The 27,631-nt window shown below is 41.4% G+C and overlaps 2 protein-coding genes across 4 annotated transcripts in view; both read left to right on the forward strand.

Moving 5' to 3' along the window:
- The first annotated feature begins 1,488 nt into the window (after positions 1-1,488).
- On the forward strand, positions 1,489-11,950 carry LOC112264888 (protein phosphatase 1 regulatory subunit 36). Of its 3 annotated transcripts, none has more exons than XM_024441787.2 (12): positions 1,489-1,694; positions 2,591-2,691; positions 4,767-4,831; positions 5,019-5,105; positions 5,297-5,427; positions 6,248-6,317; positions 7,816-7,914; positions 8,072-8,212; positions 8,475-8,517; positions 8,937-9,163; positions 9,900-10,094; positions 11,334-11,950. In XM_024441787.2, exons 2-12 carry the CDS (start codon positions 2,593-2,595, stop codon positions 11,602-11,604), a joined length of 1,428 nt encoding a protein of 475 aa, XP_024297555.1. In that variant the 5' UTR covers positions 1,489-1,694; positions 2,591-2,592; the 3' UTR covers positions 11,605-11,950. The 3 variants fall into 3 exon arrangements, with proteins under 3 accessions (XP_024297555.1, XP_042151651.1, XP_024297556.1); XM_042295717.1 differs by lacking the exon at positions 1,489-1,694 and adding an exon at positions 1,747-2,419; XM_024441788.2 differs by lacking the exons at positions 1,489-1,694; positions 2,591-2,691 and adding an exon at positions 3,075-4,516.
- A 9,030-nt stretch (positions 11,951-20,980) lies between these two features.
- Positions 20,981-27,631, forward strand: part of sdc2 (syndecan 2) — a 33,645-nt gene continuing 26,994 nt past the window's right edge. The window contains exon 1 of the mRNA XM_024441790.2: positions 20,981-21,428. Coding sequence (XP_024297558.1) covers positions 21,369-21,428 — 60 coding nt within the window. The 5' untranslated portion in view covers positions 20,981-21,368. The remainder of the gene's footprint in view (positions 21,429-27,631) is intronic.

Raw genomic sequence — 27,631 nt, forward strand, 5'->3', positions numbered from 1 at the left:
ACGATTCCGGACTGCATCTTTAACAGATGATAATTAGATATGTAAATAGATGACAGAATGTTTCTGTTGACCGTAGCATGTTTGTAAAATTGTTGACGCAACAATCCTGCTTCTGTGTGAACTCAATTGCACTGAATGTAATTGTCACAGTCTAATGAGGTTAATAAAAAAGTGGAAAGAGGTGTTTAATTTATTTGATAAGAATATGCATTTAAATGAAAGTTTGCACACACCTACTCATTCAAAGGCATGTATTTATTTTTTACTATGTATTTATTTTTTACTATGTTCTACATTGCAGAAAAATAGTGAAGCCATCAAAACTATGAAATAGCATATATGGATTCATGTATTAGCCAAAAAGGTGTTAAACACCTCCAAATATATTTTAGATTCTTCAAAGTAGCCACTCTTTTCCTTGATGACAGCTTTGCACAGTCTTGGCATTCTCTCAACCAGCTTCACGAGGAATGCTTTTCCAACTGTCTTGAAGGAGTTCCCACATATGCTGCACACTTGTTAACTGCTTTATCTTCACTCTGCCGTCCAACTCATCCCAAACCATCTCAAATGAGTTGATGTCAGGTGACTGTGGAGGCCAAGTCAGCACTCCATCACTCTCCTTGGTCAAATAGCTCTTACACAGCCTGGTGGTGTGTTTTGGGTCATTGTCCAGTTGAAAAACAAATGATAGGACCACTAAGCGCAAACCAGATGGGATGGCATAGCGCTGCAGAATGCTGTGGTAGCCATGTTGGTTAAGTGTGCCTTGAATTCTAAATAAAAAACAGACAGTGTCACCAGAAAAGCACCCCTACACCATCACACCTCCTCCATGCTTCACGGTAGGAACTACCCATGCGAAGATCATCCATTCACCTACTCTGTGTCTCACAAAGACACGGCGGTTGGGAAAAAATCTCATATTTGGACTCATCAGACCAAAGGACAGATTTCCACCGGTCAAATGTCATTTGGTCATGTTTCTTGGCTCAAGCAAGTCTTTTCTCCATATTGGTGTCCTTTGGTAGTGGTTTCTTTGCAGCAATTTGACCATGAAGGGTGGATTCACACAGTCTTCTCTGAACAGTTGATGTTTAGATGTGCCTGTTACTTGAACTCTGTGAAGCATTTAACTTTAACAAACTTTTCCTCTGCAACGGAGGTAACTCTGGGTCTTCCTTTCTTGTGATCATCATGAGAGCCAGTTTCGTCATGGCTCTTGATGGATTTTGCAATGCACTTGAAGACATTTTCAAAGTCCTTGAAATGTTCCACTTTGACTGACCTTCATGTCTTTAAGTAATGATGGACTGTCATTTCTCTTTGCTTATTTGAGCTGTTCTTGCCATAAGCTACTCCTGTCTTATGTCAATAGTACTATCATCCAGCTTCACACATGCAATATTTGATGAGACACTATGAATGAATAAATAATATTGTATGGCTTAATGGAATCTGGATGACTCATTATTTGTTTGTAGCTGCCTGCAGTATGTGTTTGTGTAGTGTAGCCTATCAGCAGTAAAGTTTCCGTTCAATTCGGTAGAGTGATTGGGTCAGGAATTCCATCCATGTGTTATTCTCTTGATGTCTGATTGGGTGGAATGTATTATAGAATGGAAGCTCGGGCTGATAGTGAGGACTCTTGGAGAATGGGAGTAAGGAGAGGGAGATCAGTACCCCGTGCACAAGTAAATACATTATTGTCTTCTACTGAATCTCCCAAGTAGTTCTTAAGGGATTACAGACTGTGATTTTAAAATATGTGAAATTACGGAGATGGCTTTCACTTCGTTTTTCAGTGGTACAACATTGCTCTTTGTTCGTAAATTCACTCTGGGATTCCAGAGTGCGCTCTAGGCGTTCGTAAATTAAGAGCATTGTCATATTGTCCGTTTGTAAATTCAGAGCGTTTCACTCTCTGAGCGTTCAGAGCGTACACTGGATGCTGTGGCGGAGGAGTAGGGGTTGATCCAAGCGTTCTGACCTGACAACGGCAGTCAGACACCCAAGCTAACTGGTAAAGCTGGCTAGCTACTTCTAATCACAAATGAGAGAACAACTCACTCTGACCACTTTACTCACCATAGCAGAACTGGTTAGGCTGATGTCATGCTTTCTAGAGCATTGATGACTGTCACTGTGCTGCTGGCAATAATTTAATTATGTTGTTTTTTTGCCGACGTTTAATGACACCGATCATATTCAACTGGCGTTGTGCGTTCATAAATTCATCAGTTATTCTGCGCTCTGGCACACTCAGACGAGAGTGCTCTGAAATCGGAGTAGATAGCCAGAGTGAATTTTACGAACGCATCTCTAATAGGATGTTGGAGAGCTTATTGACAAGGTTCTGTGTGGACAGAAGGGAGTCTGTTTTTTCTTCCCTCAGTGGGAAAGCTGTTGATATGAAATGGTAGGTGGGTGAAATTCAGCAAGAAAATATAAATAAATAATAATATTTTTGCTCTATTTTTGTATTTGGCAAGCATTTATTATTATTATTATTGTATTATTATTATTATTATTTAGTATTTGGCACATGACTGAATTATCTTCTCCTACCTGTTGATACATATGCTTGCAGACATGGGACACTCAGTTGTTGGATATAGCTTAGATGGAGATCAGAATTTGACCTACAGTGAAGAAGTGGTCCCAGCTATACCTACTGCCAAGGTTTACAAGGTATGAGGAAGACGATGCTCTTCAGTTGACATTCTGAGGACCAATCTATTTTGATTGTCCCTCTACGTAATCACTTCATATTGATTATGCCTTCACTGAAAATGTGCCTTTCCTTCACAGAGCTCAGATGGAAAGATATCCTTGTACCAGTGTGACCTATACAAATTCTCCAGCTAAAGATAATTTGAACAGTAACCCATTTCCTAAAAAAAAATATATACCTTTATTTAACTAGGCAAGGCAGTTAAGACCAAATTCTTATTTTCAATGACAGCCTAGGAAGAGTGGGTTAACTGCCTTGTTCAGGGGCAGTATGACAGATTTTTTTTACCTTGTCAGCTCAGGGATTTGATCTTGCAACCTTTTGGTTACAAGTCCACCGCTCTAATCACTAGGCTACCTGTTCAAGAGTAACATTCAAGTTTAAAAAAAAAAAATGAATGTATGCTTTTTAACAGTGTCATTGAGGGTGAGTTTGGAGGGATTTTGGACAGAGGCTCCTTGGTGGCCATCAACCCATGGGACAGAGAAAAGTATGACCACATGAACTGGTCTTCCCTCTGTGATTCAACAAGAAAGCCCAGATTGCTTTGACACATAATAAGTTCTGTCTGTTGTTTCACTGTATGCTACCGGTGTGCAGCACTGATCATGTCGTTAATGGACAAGGACTGCCGATACCACTTGGACACTTTTTTTTTTATACAATCCTGTATTGTTCAAAGGTACGATATTTCTGAAATAAGAGCGGAAATTCTATTTGTCTTCCATTCATTCTAGATTCATGCAAGTGTAACACATTGATTCAAACATACAGTACAGTATGCATGTATGTAATTAACCTTCCATGACCATTCTTTAACACCTCTCTATAGGTTCTCCATTTTATGTGCCTGATGAGGAAGTTAACAGACTTTTCAGAGTTTTATTAACACAATTACATTTGTCATTGATAATACCTTTATTACTCTTACTGCCTTTTAAAAAATATCTATCATTGAACTGAAATTGATATTTAACATAGAAACCAATTGAATGGAATATAAGAAGATGTTGTACGAGAGAATTGTGGTAAGGTAATTTAATGGTATTTTCTTTTAATGTATTCCAGGGAGGAGTTGTGGTACTAAGCTTATACAGTCTTCAAATGCTCTCCCAGAGGTTAAGGATAAGGAATGGGGCTTGGATGTCTTCATATAGAGAGTTAATCTCCTCACACCAAAGGCCTCATAAACATGATTTAATGGGCTTCTCTGAGACTACAGGGAGAGATAGTGCATTGAAAATGATTGTCAGGATATTTGGTGTTCTATTATTATATTTGATGTATTGTTATTTGCTTTGTTGACAGTTTGGAAATGAATGTCGAAATATGCCAAGTCAATTCTTTCATATGGATAATGAACTGAATTTCCAGTGTTTTTGAAACGTCTGCCATTTTAATATAAAATTGCAGACATATTGTCTTTCGTTTTTTATTGTTAGATGGTATCATAGATATTTTGTCTTATTGAAAACATTTCTCTATAGTGAAGGCAAGGAACTTTTAGATACTCTAGATACATTAGATACTCCATAGTAATTGTTATGATGATTCTGAACTGTCTTGAAATGCATAGGCCACCTCATTGCAAACACCCGATTAGCCACACCAAGGTACTGCATTGGATTCTGCGCTTCTCTCTTTTCAAGTGCTGCCACATAGACCCGATTGGCTGTTGCCTAGATACTAGACCTACATTTTTAGTAAACACTTCGAGGGTAGCAGGGAGGAAGATGAGCTTTATGGTATAAAGGAGAAATGCCGAAACCACAAAAGGAAACGGTACGTTTGTTAAATGTGACAAGGTTGGCCCAATGTGGCAGTTGAGTTTTAGCGAATGTCACAATGTAGCAGTTGTACGGTGTGCTACAAGTAGAACGACAAAAACAGATGCAGGTGTAGCAGCTGCCTGAGAGAGCTCGAGGTCAACATTTTAACAAGTGTACACCTGTTGCTGCAATAGTGACGCTCGATCGTGAACGTGTCAATAATTCATTTTTGAAGTAATGACAATGGTTACTTCATATGACAGATCAGCATACCTCCACCTGGGCGATGGAACTGGAATGATGAAACCCAAGCCCTCGAGTTCATTAGGTAACGTTAATGGGCAGCTATAGCAGTAGCAAATGTTACAATACTTTCTGGACCCATTTCTGTGCAAACGTTTTCTCACTATTATTTGCGGGTGTATATGGATGTATTTTATTATCTAATTAACTTATCGTTGAGTATGCACCTGTTGATAAGTAATTGAACTATTTTCTCATCCTTTTATTTTCAGTTTTAGTACATCTGTGGAGGTAAAAGATAAGAGAAAAAAGACTAAACCTGTCAATTTTCAAGATCTTGCCAGCAAGCGTCCAGAGAGGTAGCTAGCTATTCATTTCTAGCCTAAGCCAACAGCACTTTTCCTATCCATGCTGTTCAACTAGCAATGATATTAATAGATAGAGCATTCATTATATTACAAGTGATATGTATCCTTGATTGACACATAATTAAGGGAATTACTGTGTCCTGAACTCTTTCAACGAATACTTTTCTGTCTATTATTTGTAGGCAAACGCAGTCATCGGCCAAGAGGGGGGGACAAAGCAGCAGGAAGACTGTGGGTCCTGCTCAACTCAATGCCTACAAGTCCTCAGTAAAACGGGGTCAGAGGGACTATGTGACCATTGAGGATGTGAAACGTAGGTGTTGGTCGGTCATACACAATACGGATCTATGTTATGGAACACATCTTTTACAGTTGATTAGTTGAATATATGGTCTTTCTCTGTCTGTCTGTCTGTCTGTCTGTCTGTCTGTCTGTCTGTCTGTCTGTCTGTCTGTCTGTCTGTCTGTACAGTATGTACAGTGCCTTCAGACAGTATTCATAGTCCTTGACTTCACATTTTGTTGTGTTACAGCCTGAATTCAAAATGGATTAAATCAGTTTTTTTCTCCCACCCATCTACACACAGTACTCCACAATGACAAGGTGAAAACATGTTTTTATGAATGTTTGCACATTTATTGAAAATGAAATACAGAAATATCTCATTTACATTCACACCCCTGATTCAATATATGTTTGCATCACCTTTGGCAGAGATTACGTCTGTGAGTCTTTCTGAGTAAGTCTCTAAGAGCTTTGCACACCTGAATTGTACACTATTTGCACATGATTCTTTTTAAAAATTCTTCAAGGTCTGCCAAGTTGGTTGTTGATCATTGCTAGACAACCATTTTTTAAGTCGTAACTGTAACTAGGCTTGAATGAATTCACCTTTCGGCAAGATAATAACCTAAAACATAAGGCCATATCTACAGCTGTAATCGCGGCCAAAGGCGATTCTATAAAGTATTGACTCGGGGGTGTGAATACTGTGAAATAGGTATTTCTGTATTTCATTTTCAATACTTTTGCAGACATTTCTAAAATTATGTTTTCACTTTGCCATTATGGAATAAGTCAAGGGTTATGAATAGCTTCTGAAGGCACTGTATGTATGTCTGTCTGTGTTGCAGAGGTGGCACTCAGTTTGCTGCAGGAGAATGATGCACTCCCCATTCCACTTTGCTTCCTGTCTGTGTTGAAGTAAGGAAGCACCCACTGCACAGTATATCTGCCTTCTCTCTCCCTCTTTTGTCTGTCCATCTGTCTCTCTCAATCCCTCTCTCTCACACACACACCTTTCTTTATGGCTATGTTTTCAATCCATGCTACATCCATTTGCGTACACTACCATTCAAAAGTTTGGGGTCACTTAGAAATGTCCTTGTTTTTGAAAGAAAAGCAATTTTTTTTTTGTTTATTAAAACAACATCTAATTGATCAGAAATACAGTGTGTAGACATGGTTAATGTTGTAAATGACTATTGTAGCTGGAAACGGCAGATTTTTTTAAATGGAATATCTAGGCGTACAGAGGCCCATTATCAGCAACCATCATTCCTGTGTTCCAATGGCACGTTGTGTTAGCTTATCCAAGTTTATCATTTTAAAAGGCTAATTGATCATTAGAAAATCATTTTGAGACTGTTGTATTGCGGGTACTATTTAATGAAGCTGAACTTACCCTAAACTTACTATGGAAATTGACTGAGAAGAGAACACATTCTCATTCACAGCAACTTCTTTGAGGTTTTGTGGTGGTGTGCAAACTAATAAAAGGTGCATTCACAGCACCAATCTTGAGTAGAAAGGAGAGGAGATGGGTTGAATGAGCCAATTGGAAGGTGGACATGATTACGTGACCAATGATGGCCATAATAGTATGAGGGCCAGGGTGGCAATGTAGCCAGAACACCAGGGTTAACACTTATACTACTATATATTGTTTATTTAGCCAGAACACCAGGGTTAACACTCATACTACCAGTTGAGGACTTGTGAAGCATCTGTTTCTCAAACTAGACACTAATGTACTTGTTCTCTTGCTCAGTTGTGCACCGGGGCCTCCCAGCCAGTTTGCGCTGTTCTGTGAAGGGAGTAATACACAGCGTTGTACGAGATCTTCAGTTTCTTGGCAATTTCTTGCATGGAATAGCCTTCATTTCTCAGAACAAGAAGAGACCGAGGAGTTTCAGAAGAAAATGATTTGTTTCTGGCCATTTTGAGCCTGTAATCGAACCCACAAATGATGATGTTCCAGATTCTCAACTTGTCTAAAGAAGGCCAGTTTTATTGCTTCTTTAATCAGGACAACAGTTTTCAGCTGTGCTAACATAATTGAAAAAGGGGTTTCTAATGATCAATTAGCCTTTTAAAATGATAAACTTGGATTAGCAAACACAACGTGCCATTTGAACACAGGAGTGATGGTTGCTGATAATGGGCCTCTACGACTATGTAGATATTCCATAAAACAATCCAGCTACAAAAATCCAGTTTCCAGCTACAATAGTAATTTACAACATTAACAATGTCTACACTGTATTTCTGATCAATTTGATGTTATTTTAATGGATAATTGTTTTGCTTTTCTTTCCAAAACAAGGATATTTCTAAGTGACCACAAACTTTTGAACTGTAGTGTATATTGCTTAGGCTTTATGATTGCCCTGTGTGTGTGTGTGTGTGTGTGTGTGTTTAGGAGCAGAGAGCTGGATGAGTTCCTGGCTGCCCTCCTGCTCTACCTGTCCTGTTACTTTGAGAGGAAGTCTCTGGAGAAGAAGCCCAAGCCTCTCATGGCGTCAGTACCATACTCATTGTGCCGTGTGTGTTTGTGTGTATGTATGTATGTGTGTGTTTACATTAATTACCATTTTATATAGACTTGAGACTCTTCATTCGCTTGTATTGATGTTTCTCATGACTTTGCCTCTCTATAATGTATTGATTTGTGTCAGTGAGCAGAGTATCACAGAGAAGCAGGTGATGGCGGAGACCCTTGCTAAGGTGGAGCTGGCCCAGAAGCAGCTGGCCTTCTGCTACTCCAGCCTGGTCCTGGGCCTGGGCCTATCCCAGCAGCACCACATGGCCTGTGGCAGGTCAGTCACCTCGCCGCCATTTTGGCTCTGCAGGGGCAAGGAGGGGAAGTGACGAGTCAAGGGAATAGATACTCATTTGGTTATTAAGCAGATACCTTAGATCCAACGCGATTGACAGTTAAAGCCTATATTCAGAACAATCTACGTAGATTATACACAACATCTAATACATCCAGAAATTGTGAGTAGTGGCCTAACCTCCATGCACAAAACATTTCACTTGCTGCGTTAAACTATCACTTTAAGTGCTTTGTTTCTACAGGAGCCGTGTGTCATTGACCTACAAAGACAGGCAGTTGTATGAGGTTAGTACCAATCCCCACAGAACGGTGATTTGACCTTTGCGACTGTGTATTCCAGAGGAGATGTTGACTCGGTACTGTTTAACCAGAGGTGGTGGTATAGTGTAACAGAGTTATTTTAGGGTAACTCAGCACCCTGTGTGTCTGCATCTAGTGCCAGAACATTTGACATTTTTAAATGTATTTTGGAAAAAAAGAATGATGATGTGACACAGACCCAGATGCAGCTTTAGCACCTTGAATTAATTACTGGCTTGCTGGCTGGCTGACTGGCTGGATGAATGATTAAATGAATGAACAGGCCTAAACATTATTATTATTATCTCCAGAGGATGGAGCCATCAGCATTAGATATTAACAAAAGACGTATATCAAATGCAACTGTAGCATCTCATCTCTGTAATCTGTCCTATCTACACCAGTGTCTGTACAGCTTCTTCTGCTACGTGGCGTGGGTGACGTTCAGTAGGAAGGACCTGAGGGGCATCCAGGAGGAGGTGGGGCGCCTGCTGCGTTCTGACACCTTCAACCCCGCCCTCAGGACCAGGATAGATGCCACAGAGGACAGCCTGGCCCAGGACTCCTCCACCAAAGAGGGACAGACTGAGCCCAAAGTGCACACACAGAGCCACAATGCCCCAGAACAAAGGTGTGTGGGGAGTGGTGGAAGGCTGGGGTGGTGTACACGTGGCTATCTTATCAGCTCCCATTTTGAGTCATTTAAAAAAAAAAAAATTCCGGACAATAGTTTCTGCTAGCCTAAGTGACTGACTGACATGATGTGTTGCAGTAAAGAACAAAATGGTTTAGGCTGCAAAGCCATCTCTGCTTGAATGCTGTCTATCTACCTCCCAGACCATAGGATTGACTGAGACAGATTCATGACTTGTCAGATAAAACGGCCTGTCACTCTTATGTCAGCTCCCAACATCTGACAGATGACTGACAGTTCTGTAAGCGGTTTCAGGTCTCTTGCTCTTATGCTGTCAGGTCCAGGCCAAGTTGGTCTTGAAGTCTGTACTCCATAAGTAGAACCAAATTAATCAAATGTGGGGAGTTTATTTTGTTGATATCTTCACAGCTGCTGTCTACATATTTGATGATTAATAGTACAGCTGTATATATTTTATAATATCTGGTATTAGAATGACATCCGCTGGCATTTTAATTGCATTAATTTTTTTCCCTGCTTAAGGAAATTCTACAGTTTGACTTGTGAGATGTTGTCCTCCCGCTGTAGGATTTCCCCTAATGACTCTTCACTCTAATGCCCGCATCTAAATCAATTAATATCTAGTGCCTAGGCCCTAGGGAATAGGCACCAATTTGAAATTGGTTCTCAGTCTTCTGATTCTCGTCCTTTGACCTTTAACCTTTGACCCCAGGAAGTCCCAGCGTCGTCCGGCCTTGAGTAAGATGGTGGCCCAGCGCTCCCCGGTCATGGTGTCCCTGCTGCCATATCCGCGGGAGGAGGCTCCTCATCTGTTCTGCCGCTACAGACCCAGGAAGCAGAGCCAGGCCAAGCTGTGTAACCCAGAGACCCTGATGGAGGAGCTCAAAGAGCAGCTGGCCTCTGTCAGGTAGCTAACAGTCACAGCACAGGGAGGGAATAACCCCATCCCAGATCTGTATGTGCTGTCTTGCCAACTCCTATGGTCATTGTCACACCAACTGTTGGCAAGGTCTGGGACCAGGCTCGGGAAGGAATATGTTTGCTATATACATTTTTAGTCATTTAGCAGACGCTCTTATCCAGAGCGACTTACAGTTAGTACATTCTTAAGATAGCGAGGTGGGACAACCACATATCACAGGCATAGTAAGTACAATCTGCTGTCCTAGCTTTAGGGGGAAGGTGCCAGGATAGAGAATGACTTGGACTGGGCTGAGCGGGAGCTGCCCTCCCGGAGCGGTGGGTGAACCAAGAGACCAGAGGTGGCAGAAGGGAGTGCTCAGGTTGGGGTGTAGGGTTTGAGCCTAGCCTGAAGGTGTGTGTGTGGGGGGCAGTTCCTCTTGCTGCTCTGTAGGCAAGTAGCATGGTCTTGAAGTGGATGCGAGTTTCGACTGAAAGCCAGTGGAGTGTGCGGAGGAGCGGGGTGACGTGGACGAACTTGGGAAGGTTGAAAACCAGGCGGGCTGCAGCGTTCTGGATAAGTTGCAGGGATTTGATGGCACAAGCGGGGAGCCCAGCCAACAGCGAGTTGCAGTAGTCCAGACGGGAGATGACAAGTGTCTGGATTAGAACCTATGCATGTCGCCACCTGAATGTTGAAGGGGGGAAGACGAAAAGTAGTTTTGTGTCATCTGCATAGCAATGATAGGAGAGAACACGTGAGGATATGACAGAGCCGAGTGACTTGGTGTTTAGAGGGAAGAGAAGAGGGCCAAGAACCGAGGAGGATTAAGGAGGGAGGAGAAGGTGGAAAAGAGTTTCATAGGGTTAGAGGCAGAAGCATGACATTTTGAGTGATAGAAAGTATATCAGAAGGTTGAAAGAAAATAACAAACTATATGTGTAAGAGATTGATAGTATAACATTACAAACATTCTATTGAACTTTAATTGTCCCTCTCAAATTGATGAATATCTCTTGTACATGAAGTTAACATTCACAGCACTGTATTTCCACACCCCTGAACTGTCTGCAACACTCTTAGACAAAATGGCTGTCACCATAACTCTTTTGGGTTCCATGTAGAACCCTGTGTGTAAAGGCTTCTACCTGGAACCAAAAAGGGTTCTTCAACGGGTTCTCCTTTTAGATAGCACCTTTTTTTTTCTAAGAGTGTATGTTTGAACTTTGAAATCTGTTTTTCTAGCTTTGGGATTCTGGGGAAGCCTCTGAGCCAGTTCAGCTGCACCACCCTTATGCCCCAGGGAGCCAACAACGAAGACGAGGAGGAGGAGGAAGATGACGAGGAGGATGACGATGATGAAGAAGACTCCGGCGTCCATGTTCAAAGCAGTAAGAACACCTTCGTGGCTCAGAGACCTGTCGCATCAGCAGTGGACCAACGCGGCAGCCTCAGCCGCGCCAATACAGTCATCTCACGGGCCACCACAGAGGGAGTGTCCTCAGACACAGAGTGAGTGTATGTGCGCGTCCCCCAAAATTTGACCAATTAAAAAAAAAAAAAAAACATATAAAATGATGTATTTTTAGTCACCGTGTTTCATAATTGGCCTTCAATTCGCATATGGCTGAATGTATCTCACCAGAGAAAGCATCCGATCGAGCGAAACGGCGCCCCTCTGTCTCAGTATATGTAGCCCATCTATCTGATGCTGTCTGGCCAAAAAGAGTATGCCATTGTTGCAGCCTGTAGCATTGAATTTAATAGCAAGGGAAGCTAGCAAGCATTTTGCCTCCCTTGATAATGTTTAAATAAAAAAAAAAAACAATCAGCATTGAGCTAAACTGTGTGAGCTCAATTGTGAATGGTCCTGGTGCACCAAAAAAAGTGTCAATGGAAGCTAGTTTGGATGTGACTTCACACCAATCACATTGCATCAAAAGCATTGACGAAAAAAGGTGCATTTTTGCATCTCGTTGTGTCGTTGTCCTCCGGTGGCTAGCTAAAATCGACCCTTTTATAAATGAGCTTGGATGGAGAAAAGGAAAAATTGGATGGAGATAAGGATTTGGACTTGTGGACTTACTGTACCGGCCAGTGATTATACCGGTGATTCAGATCCAACCATAAATTCATACGTTGTGCCCCTGGCCTGAGAGGGTGGAAGTTCAATATGTAGCTAGATGTAGTAGGCTAACGTTAACTAGCTGGCTCATCATTGCCCTTGAAATTAAGTTAGGCTAGCTGGCAAGCCTTTTAGCCATGTAGCCTAATCGAGGACAACAAAAACTAAAAGTGTGTAGGCTACAGTATGACAGAGAGGAGGATTGCATTGGCGTTCCTCTACAAGTAAGGTAAATCATTGTGTTTTTCTACTTGCGCACACACACACACACCACACACAATCAGGACCATGGACAGCCACATGTTATTTACCTTATGTTGATTGGACTAAATTGTTTTTGGTCCTGATCTTTAAGTTGTTACTCTGTTAGACTAAGCATTGGTGATTTGATGATTTGGAAGTTCAAATGATGGTGGATTTACTTTAGCAGAGGCCTCTGCTGTTTTTTTTGCCACTTGTGATAACTCTGTGGTTCTCAATCAATAATTGTTTAGTAGTCAGACATTTTGCAAGCAAAACATCAAGTTTCATTTCCTGCAGTTTTACAAATTTGACCATGGGGTGTTTTTAAAAAACATTTTTAAAGCAAGTTTGCTGCAATTATACACATTTTGCCATGGACCAAAGAGAAGATTTACCAATTTCAGGCAATTCTTCACATTTTCCCATGGGGCATAGAGAAGATTTAGCAGTTTTACATCACATTTTCTGCAATTCTGGAGAGTAATGTTTGCACTTAATATTTAATATTTTTTTGTGAGAGTGACTAATTAAATCAATGTGGGCCCCCCAGTTGGTAATTCGACCATGATTACTACAAGTTTAGAAAGCTGGACATTAGACTAACAAAAAATGTTAACTGACATGGACTTATTGAGTGACTGTCAGTGACTGACATAACAAGAGAGAAACTGCTGAGGCACAACTACATTTTCAAAATGGCACCCTGTATATTCTAACCTCAATTGAGTTCTTAATGATTTATTTTTATTGATCCACGGGCGACCAGTTGCCCATCCCTGCTGTAGGTCATCTACCTGTTTGTTACATGCAATATGCTTTGTGGACTTCACCAGACAAATACGGCTCTCTGGTTTTGTGATGAAACAAATGTGTGGTTGAATTTATTCTGCCCAGTGGTGTAAAGTACTTTAGTAAAACTACTTTAATGTACTACTTAGTTGTTTATTGGTGTATCTGTACTGCACTTTACCATTTTATATTTTTGACAACTTTTACTTTACTACATTCCTAAAAAAAATAATGTACTTTTTTTTTACTCCATGTATTTTCCCTGACACACAAAAGCACTCGTTACATTTTGAATGTTTAACAGGACAGGAAAAAGGTCCAATTCACACACTTATCAAGAGAGCAACCCTGCTCACCCCTACTGTCTCTGATCTGGCAGACTTAGTTTGTACATTATGTCTGAGTATTGACGTGTTGGAGTGTGCCCCTGGTTAGCAATAAAACAAACAAGACAATTGTGCTGTCTGGTTTGCCTAATATAAGGAATTAGACATTATTTATACTTTTCCTTTTAATACTTAAGTATATTTTTGCAATTACATTTACTTTTGATAGTTAAGTATATTTAAAACCAAATACTTTTAGAGTTTTACTCAAATAGATTTGACAGGGGTGACTTTCACTTTTACTTGAGTCATTTTCTATTAAGTTATCTGCTTTTACTCGAGTATGACAATTGGGTACTTTTTTTCCACCACTGATTCTGCGCACTTTGTAACTTGTCTTCTTGTTGTCTCTGCCTTTTACACTGAGTGTACATAACATTCACCCCCTCAATGCATGGACTCTACAAGTTGTCGAAAGCATTCCACAGGGATGCTGGCCCATGTTGACTACAATTGAATGGCACACATACACAATCCATGTCTAGCCTAGTGGTTAGAGCGTTGGACTAGTAACCGGAAGGTTGCGAGTTCAAACCCCTGAGCTGACAAGGTACAAATCTGTCGTTCTGCCCCTGAACAGGCAGTTAACCCACTGTTCCTAGGCTGTCATTGAAAATAAGAATTTGTTCTTCACTGACTTGCCTGGTTAAATAAAGGTAAAATAAACAGGGCTTAAAAAATGTTTCTTAAACCTGTCTCCTTTGCTTCATCTACACTGATTGAAGTGGATTTAACAGGTGACATTAATAAGGGATCATAGCTTTCTACTGGATTCACCTGGTCAGTCTGTGTCATGGAAATAGAATGGAAGAAGGTGTTCCTAATGTTTTGTTCACAATGTATATCACAGTGGGGTTTGACCTAAAATGATTTATAGAGCAAAAAACGCAATTATCACAACACAGGTTGTGATATGGCTTTTTTCCTGAATTGGCTTCCCCAGTGATTTTTATCCACACACTGTGTGTGTGTGTGTGTGTGTGTGTGTCTGTCTGTCTGACATCTCTGGGCTATCATTTGAAACATCATTTTGATATCCTGTGTTTTCAGTGTCCCCCAGTAGACTGTCTAAAAATGTGTTTGGAACTATTATGTGTCACCAGGTGGCGCTGTTGTCTGAGATATAATGAAATTGGATTTCCTCATACAGACGGTACAATGAATCCATTATTGTATACAGTTCAGATTCAACTCAAAGCTTGGGAAAATATACAAGGATCACAAAATACCATTGTATGTATTCAATGCATCACTATCGTTCACGACATTTGCAACTACTAAGTAAATCTCATGCTTCAGTATGTAAATCCTGCATCATCTGTCACATTGACATAGACAGTACATCCTCTTTGACGTAAGACCCCTTCCAGGACTCTTCCCCCAGGGTGACTTGCAAGCCTTCCAGTCAATGCTGCCTGCATCCTAACCTCCCATAGCAAAGGGCCATAGCTACTAAGCATGCTGCAGCAGCACCAGCCGCTGTGGCAGAAGGGGCTTTGCCTTCACCCTAATTGGCTGGGTAATCTGGGATGCCAGAGCGAGAGCTAAGCCTGCTCAGGAGCCTGGGGGATGGGGCACAGGGGACAGGGATAGAGGGGGACGCTGGAGAGAGGCTGGAGCGTGATTCCTCTATGGCTCCTCCTTTATAAGGGCTGGATCTGACCAGAAAGGCAGGATGGCAGGAGTCAAATCCCCCTACAGATTTCATTCCACCAGCCTTGGCAGGGGCCAGGTTACGCCGCGCACCAGACTCCGAAGTCAGAAGATCCCCTTAATAAGAAGTAAGCATGGGAAAGGAGATTGGCAAAGTGATAGAGGGTCACACTTTATATTAAGTTACACAGATACTGTGGGAACCGGCACCTTTATTTTTTACAATTCAGTCATTGTTTCAAGCCCTTCTGCAGATACCACGTGTAGCTAAGTGATGACATAGTGGTTGTCAAAGATTCTGAGTTTTATTGAGATAGTAGTAAAGGGAAAATGACACACGGTATAGGTAATAAGTATGGAGAGTAGCAATTCAATATGTAGGCCAAAAAGTTGCATGGCTGTATGCAAAGCTATCCAAAAAAAAGAGAAACCTAAGTTGGTAAATTCTGGTAAACATTATGAGTTCAGTATACTAACTCAGAGTTGTTGCTGCTGCTATGGTTAACATTTCATCTTAGAAAATCTTTGTCCTGAACCAATACATCATCTTAGTTTTGCTAGAGAAAAAAAGCAAATTCACATTCAAGAACAGCACCACCAACTTGATCTATTCTCATTAAGTGTTTCTGACTCATAGTTCAATAAATTCCCACAAAGCCTCAAGTCTCCTCTATTCTCCATGCATTAGGGCCCCTGCCCTGCTCTTTAGAATGTTGCGGTCATAACGTCTATGCCCTCTGAAATAGTTTGCAGTTGAAGCATGTCACCTCTTGTAAAGGACTAGCCATGCCTGTAATTACAATCCATATTCAACAATGACAGGCGATGTCAAGGGATTTCTGTTTGAGGCAGACAACCAATAGCAGAGCACCCTGCTTGTGATGATAGGAAAGAGGCTAGGCAAACTGTGTTTCATAAAGCTAAAGGTTATACAGTGATGCCTGTTAAAGGGTATAGAACTATCGCACTCCTAATTTAAAGAGTGTTATGTAAAACTCAGAAGTTTTGCCAGAGTCCTTTCTCAGCTGATAGTGAGACTGAGGTAAGAGAAAATTCTGAAAGCAAGGTGACAAGGCGTCTGTTGTCCCAGTCGTTAATCCCAACATGTTTCAAGCTGACCACGATGGTCACTGTTCCCAAGAGCTCCCAGGTAACCTGCCTAAATGACTATCGCCCTGTAGCACTCACATCTGTATTAATTAAAGTGCTTTGAAAGGCTGGTCATGACACACATCAACACCATCATCCCAGACACCCTGGACTCACTCCAATTTGCATCCCGCCCCAACAGATCCACAGATGACGCAATCTCAATTAATCTTCACACTGCCCTCTCCCACCTGGACATTAGGGGAAATGACATGCAGTTGAAGTAAGAAGTTTACATACATCTCAGCCAAATACATTTCAACTCAGTTTTTCATTATTCCTGACATTTAATCCGAGTAAAAATTCCCCATTTTAGGTCAGTTAGGATCACCACTTTATTTTAAGAATGTGAAATGTCAGAATAAAAGTAAAGAGAATGATTTATTTCAGCTTTTATTTCTTTCATCACATTCTCAGTGGGTCAGATGTTTACATACACTCAATTAGTATTTGGTAGCGTTGCTTTTAAAATGTTTAACTTGGGTCAAACATTTCGAGTAGCCTTCCACAAGCTTCCCATAATAAATTGGGTGAATTTTGGCCAATTCCTCCTGACAGAGCTGGTGTAACTGAGTTAGGTTTGTAGGTCTCCTTGCTCGCGCACGCTTTCTTTTTCAGTTCTGCCCACAAATGTTCTATAGGATTGAGGTCAGGGCTTTGTGATGTCTATTCCAATACCTTGACTTTGTTGTCCTTAAGCCATTTTGCCACAATGTTGGAAGTATGCTTGGGGTCATTGTCCATTTGTAAGACACATTTGCGACCAAACTTTAACTTCCTGACTGATGTCTTGAGATGTTCCTTCAATATATCCACAATTTTATTTCTTTGTGACGCCATCTATTTTGTGAAGTGCACCCGTCCCTCCTGCAGCAAAGCACCCCCACAACATAATGCTGCCACCCCCGTGCTTCACGGTTGGAATTGTGTTCTTTGTCTTGCAAGCCTCCCCCTTTTTCCTCCAAACATAACGATGGTCATTATGACCCCCCAAAAAATGGTTTCATCAGAACAGAGGACATTCCTCCAAAAAGTACGATCTTTACCCCCATGTGCAGTTGCAAACCGTAGTCTGGCTTTTTATGCCGGTTTTGGAGCAGTGAATTCTTCTTTGTTGAGCGGCCATTCAGGTTATGTTGATATAGGACTCATTTTACTGTGGATATAGATACTTTTGTGCCTGTTTCCTCCAGCATCTTCACAAGGTCCTTTGCTGTTGTTCTGGGATAGATTTTCACTTTTCACACCAAAGTACGTTCATCTCTAGGAGACAGAACGGGTCTCATTCCTGAGCCGTATGACAGCTGCGTGGTCCAATGGTGTTTATACTTCCATACTATTGTTTGTACAGATGAACATGGTACCTTCAGGTGTTTGGAAATTGCTCCCAATGATGAACCAGACTTGTGGAGGTCTACAATTTTCTTTTGAGGTCTTAGCTGATTTCTTTTGATTTTCCCATGATGTCAAGCAAAGAGGCACTGAGTTTGAAGGTAGGCCTTGAAATACATCCACAGGTACACCTCCAATTGACTCAAATTATGTCAATTAGCCTATCAGAAGCTTCTAAAGCCATGACATCATTTTCTGGAATTTTCCAAGCTGTTTAAAGGCACAGTCAACTTAGTGTATGTAAACTTCTGACCCACTGGAATTGTGATACAGTGAATTATAAGTGAAATAATCTGTCTGTAAACAATTGTTGGAAAAATTACTTGTGTCATGCTCAAAGTAGAAGTCCTAACCAACTTGCCAAAACTATAGTTTGTTATTAACAAGAAATTTGTGGTTGAGTGGTTGAAAATTAGTTTTAATGACTCCAACCTAAGTGTATGTAAACTTCCGACTTCAACTGTATGTGAGAAGGCTGTTCATAGACTACAGCTCAGCGTTCCGGTGTATGTGACAATATTTATTTTTCTTCAAGCTCATCACCAAGCTCAGGACCCTGGGACTGAACACCTCCCTCTGCAATTGGATCCTGGACTTCTTGACAGGCCGGCCCCAGCTGGTGAGGGTAAGCAACAACACCTCCGTCACACTGACCCCTCTACATGGGGTCCCCTCGGGATGTGTGCTTAGTCACCTCCCTGTTCAACCACGACTGTGTGGCCACGCACGATTCCAACACCATCATCAGGTTTGCTGACAACATGACGGTGGTAGGCCTGACTACCGATGGCGATTAGACAGCCTACAGAGAGGAGGTCAGAAATGTCCACATCAGTAAGGACTTAACATGGTCCACAGAAAGACACACATTTGTGAACAGGGCATGACAGTGCAGCGGCACCTCAGGAGGCTGCAAAGAGATCTTGACTGGCTGCATCACCACTTGGTATGGCGATGCATCATTCTCGACCGCAAAGCACTACAGTGGGTGGTTCGGACAGCCCAGTAAATCACCAAGGCCGAGCTCCCTGACATCCAGGACTGCAATATCAGGCAGCAAGGAAGGCCTGAAAAATTGCCAAAGACTTCAGCCACCCAAGCCACAGACTGTTCACTCTGCTACGGTCCGGGCAAACGGTACTGGAGCATTGGCTCTCGGACCAACAGACTCCGAGATAGCTTCTACCCCCAAGCCATAAGACTGCTAAATAGCCATAAAACTGCTAAGTAGTTCATTAATTAGTCAAACAGACTATCTGCATTGATCCTGTCTTGCACTGACTCTATGCACACTAACAAGACTTTATACAGTGCTTTCTGAAAGAATTCACACCGTTTTTCCACATTTTGTTGTGTTACAAAGTGCGATTAAAATGTAATTAAATGTCATTTTTTATGTTAAAGATCTACACAAAGTACTTGAATGTCAAAGTGAAAGACCATTATGAGAAATAAAACACTTATCTTGATTCGATAAGTATTTAACCCATTGACTGAATACATGTTAGAATCACCTTTGTCAGCGATTCCAACTGTGAGTGTTTCTGGGTAAGTCTCTAAGAGCTTTGTACACCTGGATTGTATAATATTTGTCTATTTCTCTTTTGACAATTCCTCAAGCTCTGATAAATTGGTTGTTGATCATTACTAGACAACCACTGGGTGTATTGATACACCATCCAAAGTGTAATTAATAACTTCACCATGCTCAAAGGGATATTCAACGTCTGCTTTTTGATTTGTACCCATCCACCAATAGGTGCCCTACTTTTGCCAGGCATTGGAAAACCTTTGTGTCTTTGTGGTTGAATCTGTGTTTGAAATTCACTGCTCGACTGAGGGACCTTACAGATGTGTGTGTATGTGTGGGGAACAGAGATGAGGTAGTCATTCAAAAATAATGTTAAACATTATTGCACACATACATAGTGAGTCCATTATAAATTCAGAGTGTAACACAACAAAATGTGGAAAAGGGGGGTGTGAATAATTCCAGAAGGCATCTCAAATACCTCTTACCCCTGCACATTGATCTGGTGCTTGTACTCCCTGTATAAACCTTAATTGTTTTGTATCTTATTCCTTTGTTGCTGTTTTTATACATTTTTGAAAAACTGCATTGTTGCGAAGGGCTCATAAGCAACCGTTTCACGGTAGTCTACACCCATTGTATTTGGCGGCTGGTGAGAAATGAAATGTAATTTGATTTGAGCGAGGACGGCAAATATACAAGCATATAACCTGATACAAAGATTGAATACATGGTTATTCATAAGGTATAAACCATGTTTGCCATTCACAACATGAGAATGTAACACAATTTAAACATAGTGCTCATTTATTAAGATTCAAACGGTCATTTACTGACATTCAATGCGTGATATGATTCCAGGATTCATAAAGTAGGCCTACTAATACTGGACCCCATATAATATCACTCTACCGTTTAGGAGTGAATTATACCAGTAGGGGGAGACTTTGCATCGAAATGAACCATAGAAATGGGCTGACCGGAAAATTCCTTGAAATGATCCTCTGCTATAGTGTTTCCTAAACTCGGTCCATGCCCTAGCACGACACAGCTGATTCAAATAACCAACTCATCATCAAGCTTTGATTATTTGAATCAGCTGTGTGGCGCTAGGGCAACAAAAAAAAATGTGTGTGCACCCAGGACCGAGTTCAAGAAGACCTGCTCTATTGGACTAAAGAGGCCCTCAGGAAAAACAGTTGGTAGCACAATTAAAATGTCAAGCTGTCACAGTCATTTCAGTAAAGTAACTTTGTTACAGAAAAATAATAGCTGATGATATGTCTGCAGTGATTTAATGGTTGTTTTTGCCTCTCCATTGGACAGAAGATGCAGATATTTATAACCCACAAATTAAGATGATACATGTTATCGTTGGCTAATGGCAACTGGACTTTTCTGGAACATTTATGTAGGCTATTAAAAGGTATATCACGTCAAAGTGTATTACTTCAAATAAATGTAGATGCAAGCAACAGGACCGTTGATTTGATGGCAATTCATTTGATGGCAGTCCGTTGATACTGTATGATGTACAGAGAGGCGAAGCTCTTGGCTTGAACAATGCTCCCATATGGTCGGAGTTACTGTCAATCATTGGACGTGCTCTCCCTCATATGACCTGTATTTTCTTGCCGACTCTCTCTGCATACAGCAATGCGGTGTAACCTGTGACATGGCCGAATCTTAGCGCGTTATAGCGGAACATCTGACTTGCGTTTCTACTATACTCAAGTGAATACAGGGTATAGTTGAGTCCGGATTCAACTGTGAAACATCCAAGTCAAGTGTCCTACGCAGCAATTTGACTCGAACTACATTTTTTTTTGTACGAAAAAGTGCGTGGAGGAATAACAAAACGCAACACGTATCCGGTGGGATTCCATTCTAGAGTAGAGAAACGCGAGGGTGCAAAGGGGACAGGGGGTTAGTCACAAACAGAAGACGAAAGGGAGAGAAGGAGAAAGATTTTGTATGTTTTTGCCGTATCGACACATTTTATTGAAGGAATAATGAGGAACATTTGGATAATTTTGACCCTCGGCATAACAGCCTTTCTCTCGGGGGAAAGGGTAAGTTTTAAAAGCGATCCATGTCGATTTGTTTGAGGAGGTAGCTGGGAAAGCGAACAACTTCGAATCTTTGACCACTCCACTCTTTCTTGATTGTTGCATTGTAACGTTAGAGTACTCGGAGCAATTGTAAATGTAGCCTATTCTTGTCCTGAATTTGACACGTTGTAGCCTATCATATTATAACTTAAGAGCAATGTCAATTCAGTTTCGGCCAGAGGTATTTTTTTTAAACTATAGTCAATATTATTTAAAATTGTTTGTTTTTTTTGGTCTGGGAACCATAACGTTACTGTACTTGCACGTCAAGTTTGTCGATGTTGACAATGTTTCAGCGTTCAGAGTTTGCTTTGATTGATACACATTGTTTTTAGAGTTTTAGTTTAATGTCAGTACTTAGTATTTTATCTCCTAAACTATCATTTCGATGTACGTGGAAGGTTGCTGGTCAAAAATAGAGGAACCCTTTCTGTATGGAAATGTCAACTAGCATAGTTTTACAAATCAGTGCTTATAAGCTATCTGTTATCATTTGGTCTTTGGGGGTAATATAAAACCCAGTCTGGTTCCATTTATGCGGCTTTTGTCGTTAACCTATGAATTGGCCATTAATTCTATCTTATTGTGAAATGCAAATAAACACTTTTGCTGCATGTAGCCTATCCAAATTGCCTAGCCTATTCATAGCTATGGGAAGTAGGGGTGCGGATGATTCTGCCGCACCCCCTGAAAATAAGGTGTGTATGTATGTATGTATATATGTGTATATATATATTAGTACCATTCAAAAGTTTGGATACAACAACTCATTGCAGGGTTCTTTATTTTTACTATTTTCTACATTGTAGAATAATAGTGAAGACATCAATACTATGAAATAACACATGGAATCATTTAGTAACCAGGAAAGTGTTAAAAAACATCAAAATACATTGTTTGAGATTCTTCAAAGTACCCTCCCTTTACCTTGGCAGCTTTGCACTCTTGGCATTCTCTCAACCAGCTTCATGAGGTCGTCAATTAATAGGTGTTAAAAGTTAATTTGTGGAATTTGTGTTTTGTTGTGACAAGGTAGGGGTGGTATACAGAAGATAGCCCTATTTTGTAAAATACAAAGTCCATATTATGGAAAGAACAGCTCAAATAAGCAAAGAGAAACAACAGTCCATCATTACTTTAAGACATGGTCAGTCAACACAGAACATTTCAAGAACATGGAAAATTTCTTCAAGTGCAGTTGCAAAATCCATCAAGCACTATGATGAAACTGGCTCTCATGAGGACCTCCACTGGAAAGGAAGTTACCTCTGCTGCAGAGGATAAGTTCCTTAGAGTTACCAGCCTCAGAAATCGCAGCCCAAATAAATGCTTCACAGAATTCAAGTAACCAACACATTTCAACATCAACTGTTCAGAGGAGACTGTGTGAATCAAGCCTTCATGGTGAAATTGCTGCAAAGAAACCACTACTAAAGGACACCAATAAAAAGAAGAGACTTGCTTGGGTCAAGAAACACAAGCAATGGACATTAGACTGGTGAAAATCTGTCCTTTGGTTTGATGAATTTGAGATATTTGATTCCAACCGCCATGTCTTTGTGAGATGCAGAATAGGTGAACGGATGATCTCTGCATGTGTGGTTCTCACCGTGAGGCATGGAGGAGGTGGTGTGATGGGGGGGGTGCTTTGCTGGTGACACTGTCAATGATTTATTTAGAATTCAAGGCACACAAGCATGGCTACCACAGCATTCTGCAGCGATACACCATCACATCTGGTTTGGGCTTAGTGGGACTATCATTTGTTTTTCAACAGGGCAATGACCCAACACACCTCCAGGCTTTGTAAGGGCTATTTGACCAATAAGGAGAGTGATGGAGTGCTGCATCAGATGACTTGGCTTCCACAATCACACAATCTCAACCCAATTGAAATGGTTTGGGGTGAGCTGGACCGTAGAGTGAAGGAAAAGCAGCCAAAAAGTGCTCAGCATATGTGGGAACTCCTTCAAGACTGTTGGAAAAGAATTCCATGTGAAGCTGGTTGAGAGAATGCCAAGAGTGTGCAAAGCTGTCATCAAGGCAAAGGGTGGTTACATTGAAGAATCTTTAAATATGTAGATTTCATAGTTTGGAGTTCTTCACTCTTTTTCTGCAATTTAGAAAACAGTGAAAGTAAAGAAAAACCTTTGAATGAGTAGGTGTGTCCAAACTTTTGACTGGTACTATATATTTATATATACATACAAATGGGGGGGGTCATTTTTTCATGAAAGTATTGCAAAAGTAGTGCACCTTTTCTGTCACTTTTAGAAAGCAGAGGGCATAGAGAGTGACATTTGCTTTGCCTGTCAGCTGTTTAGGCATTGCACTGATTGCTTTGAATTTGGTTTTGGCATTTGAACTTGGCCTTGTAAGCCCTGTTGTAATCGTATAGCCAGGGGTTGCTTTAATTGGGAATTGGGAGGTGGGGATCCCTCCTTTTTGGTGACCATTCGAAACCAAAAGCTGTTTTATTTCTATTACAATACAGGCTGTGATAGCTGTAAGCCTAATTGTTATTTTTTATTTAGTCTCCTAGTAGGCTAGTGCAATTTTGGTTTAGTGTAGGTCTATTGGTATGAAAATAAACAACTGAACAATTTTCTATTTAGAGCATTTCCCCAAAATACATGTCATGTTTTTGGCATCAAAGACAACAATTGTAGGCTATAACACATTTGCATTGTCATGCATTGACAGAATGATAATTGAGATAACCTTAATGATTACCTAGTTGGGCTAACTTTTTGCTGTATGCCAACATCATCATCATCCTCTTCCTGCATCCAAACCTGCATCCCTACCTGTAGCCTACCTGCATCCCTACCTGTAGCCTACCTGCATCCCTACCTGTAGCCTACCTGCATCCCTACCTGTAGCCTACCTGCATCCCTACCTGTAGCCTACCTGCATACCTACCTGTAGCCTACCTGCATCCCCACCTGTAGCCTACCTGCATCCCCACCTGTAGCCTACCTGCATCCCCACCTGCCTAGCCTACCTGCATCCCCACCTGTAGCCTACCTGCATCCCCACCTGTAGCCTACCTGCATCCCCACCTGTAGCCTACCTGCATCCCCACCTGTAGCCTACCTGCATCCCCACCTGTAGCCTACCTGCATCCCCGCCCTGCAGCCTACCTGCATCCCCGCCTGTAGTCCACCTGCATCCCCGCCTGTAGTCCACCTGCATCCCCGCCTGTAGTCCACCTGCATCCCCGCCTGTAGCCTACCTGTAGCCTACCTGCAGCCCTACCTGTAGCTAACCTGCAGCCCTACCTGTAGTCCACCTGCATCCCTACCTGTAGTCCACCTGCATCCCTACCTGTAGTGTACCTGCATCCCTACCTGTAATCTACCTGTTTCTGGTGTAATACATTTCTACCTCACACTATATCAGTCTTGCTTGTCCATCTTCCTGAATTAAAACATTTGATATTCTAACAAATCAATCTTGTTGGCAAATCATAAAATATTACAAAGTTATTTAGATATAGTGTGGATGTAGGGCTGTTTTTTTGTGTGTGTATATAATGAGCACCCAGATGCTGCGTAGGCAACACAATATCAGACAGAGACAAGCTGGCCCGGTGAAACATTTCCAATGTTGGCTACTAGGTTGCTCAAAAATGTTTCAATATTCTCAGTGCAGCCTCATTCATTGATGCAATGCTTCAATATTGGCAGAATGTTTCCCTTACCTGGTGAATAATGCAGACAGGCAAATACAAAAAATGAGCTGGGTGCACACATAAGGAACACTTTTGGTGGGTAGCGCACGAAACAATGACACTGTCATAGTACACTGCATGCACCGTTCCACGAGGGTGACTTCATATAGCCTATAGCACGGGGTCTGCATCCTTTTTCATAGGAGTGGCAATTTACAATTGATCCTACAATTTCTAAAAGGTCTGCGTGCCAGTTATGATTTTCAGATAAGCATTGTAGGCTACTCAACTGTGCCCAGAAAATGTCTAATTGCCCACAAACTGAATAGCCTAATTCCAGCTGCCTACTAGACAGAGACGCTGTTCATTCAGCAACACTCCACGGAGCTCCACTACGCCTGCCTGTACCGAGGCGTTGTATCACGGGTGCGTCCTTAATGTGTCGATTTCTTGGTCGAGTTTCTTTGTCTTTATGCGTCCTTGTCTATTGAAAGCCTAAGTAATTCCTTAGATGTATGCCTTTTTATTTCAATGCATCTGGCATAGTTTTCATTTTGCCGCCAGCTGTTTTTCGCTCTGGTTACCTTCACATTGATGTCGGCATTTGAAGTGGGCCTTGCTAGTGTGTGTTATGCATCTGTTTCATGTTGCACGGTATATGTATGCACTGTTCCATAAGTAGGCTAAATTAGTAAATGTAGCCTGTGTATGATGAGGTTGAGTCGTACATTGTAGACGACATTCCACAGACCCTTTAAACCTAATATAAACATAATATTGTGGTGATAATGACCGGGGGACGTTTTTGTTTGTTTTTGCTGTTCTCCAAATAGGATTTTTTTTGTGTTTTAAAAATGTGTAGAAGTACAGTAAATGAGCTTCAACTGGTGGGTGTATTTCGACACACCCCACTTTGCCATACAATAGGCTAAGCTGAACTGCCCACCGCCCACCCCCAACACTACTGACCCGCGGCTATGGACCTTGTTCATAAACTTAACCGGGAAAGTAACCTAGCTATAGTCCTATCCCTATGCTATGTTGTGTGGCTCAGCACGGTTTACTGCTTGGTTATCAGAGTCAGACAACTCCAGGCAACCCAACAAGATACTGTGATGTTTACATTCACTTTAGTGAGGGCTGAATAAGTTGTTTGATGCATTTCCATTACAGGATGTACCCCCCCAGTGTTTCCTAAAAGGCTCAGACGTTTCTGTCTCCATCTACACGGGCCTCACCCGAGTCACTATGCCATTGGCTCTGGTGGACCTCTCACTAAGGGGCCAAACGCCAGGCCACTGGTACTTTTCAGCTTTCGTTTACATAACAATGGCTAATTGTGAACTTTAACACTTCAGAAAGCAACTGTTTTGATTATGCAGAGGTTGATTCTGCTCTTCACTGTCACCATTTGCTATGAAAATAATTTCCCTATATAAAGGTGTATACACTCGTAACACTGGTGTTAGTCGAAAAGCAGCATTATTGTCCAACCTATTAGAAATATGTATAGTATACTTTAAATGATAAAGTCCAAACGGATTATTATGCGATTATGTTGTTTCTATATCATCATGTTTAGTCATTCAATTGGGGCACACTGTTTATCCCATACATTGGCTAAAATGCCAGCATGGATATCAGTGAGCTTTTGTGTCTCATGTAGTTGGTGCTGTAACTGAACTCTTATTCCAAGCTGTTTTCTCTGTGGCTTACAGACTTGTCACTTGGTTCCGCTCCTCTATGAATGGTTGTCCAATTAGCTGATTCAGACATCAGTGTTTTTAATGAGTCATAATTTGGCATGAGGTCACTCCCAGACTGCACGTTTTTTAATAGACGAGCCTTAACCTGAAGCCCTTATGTCTGCTTGACTCAAAGGTGTCACTCCCTTGGATGTGATTGGGGAGAAGTCTCACTCTATTGGATATGATTGGGGAGAAGCTCAAATCTCACAAAAAACACAAGTGGTCATGTTACTGTGCATTTTTGTTGTTTCAAACAATGTTGTGATCCATGGTTGTGTGGGCATGACAACTACAGGCCCAACTGCTCACACTGTAATGAACACGAGGGGAGACAGAGCGCTGGTTTCAAGCGCAGGGCGCAGCAGGTTTTTATCACAAAGGACCACATGAGGAGACATGTAGCTGGTTCCAGGGGCAGGCGGAAGGTCATACACAGGGGTCCGAAATGGCAACAGTACAGGCAGGGAACAGGCTAGTAACCTAGTCCGGGAGATCAGACAATACAGGAACAGGAAATCCGATAGGCTAAAGTACAGGCAGGGAATAGGCAAACGGCGTCGTTAGTTTTTGCCTACCTCACTATCATAAACATGAGGAGTAAATTACGGGAAAACACAGAGCTCCGAAAGACGTGTGTCACAAAAAAAAAACTAACTCCGTGATGGGGTGCAAAGAACTGAACTAAATAGTGTGTGATAATGACATACAGGTGTGTGAACAGGTGATTAGAATTCAGGTGATTG

This window comes from Oncorhynchus tshawytscha, linkage group LG13 (genome assembly GCF_018296145.1).
Source record: "Oncorhynchus tshawytscha isolate Ot180627B linkage group LG13, Otsh_v2.0, whole genome shotgun sequence".
Lineage (NCBI taxonomy): Eukaryota > Metazoa > Chordata > Actinopteri > Salmoniformes > Salmonidae > Oncorhynchus > Oncorhynchus tshawytscha.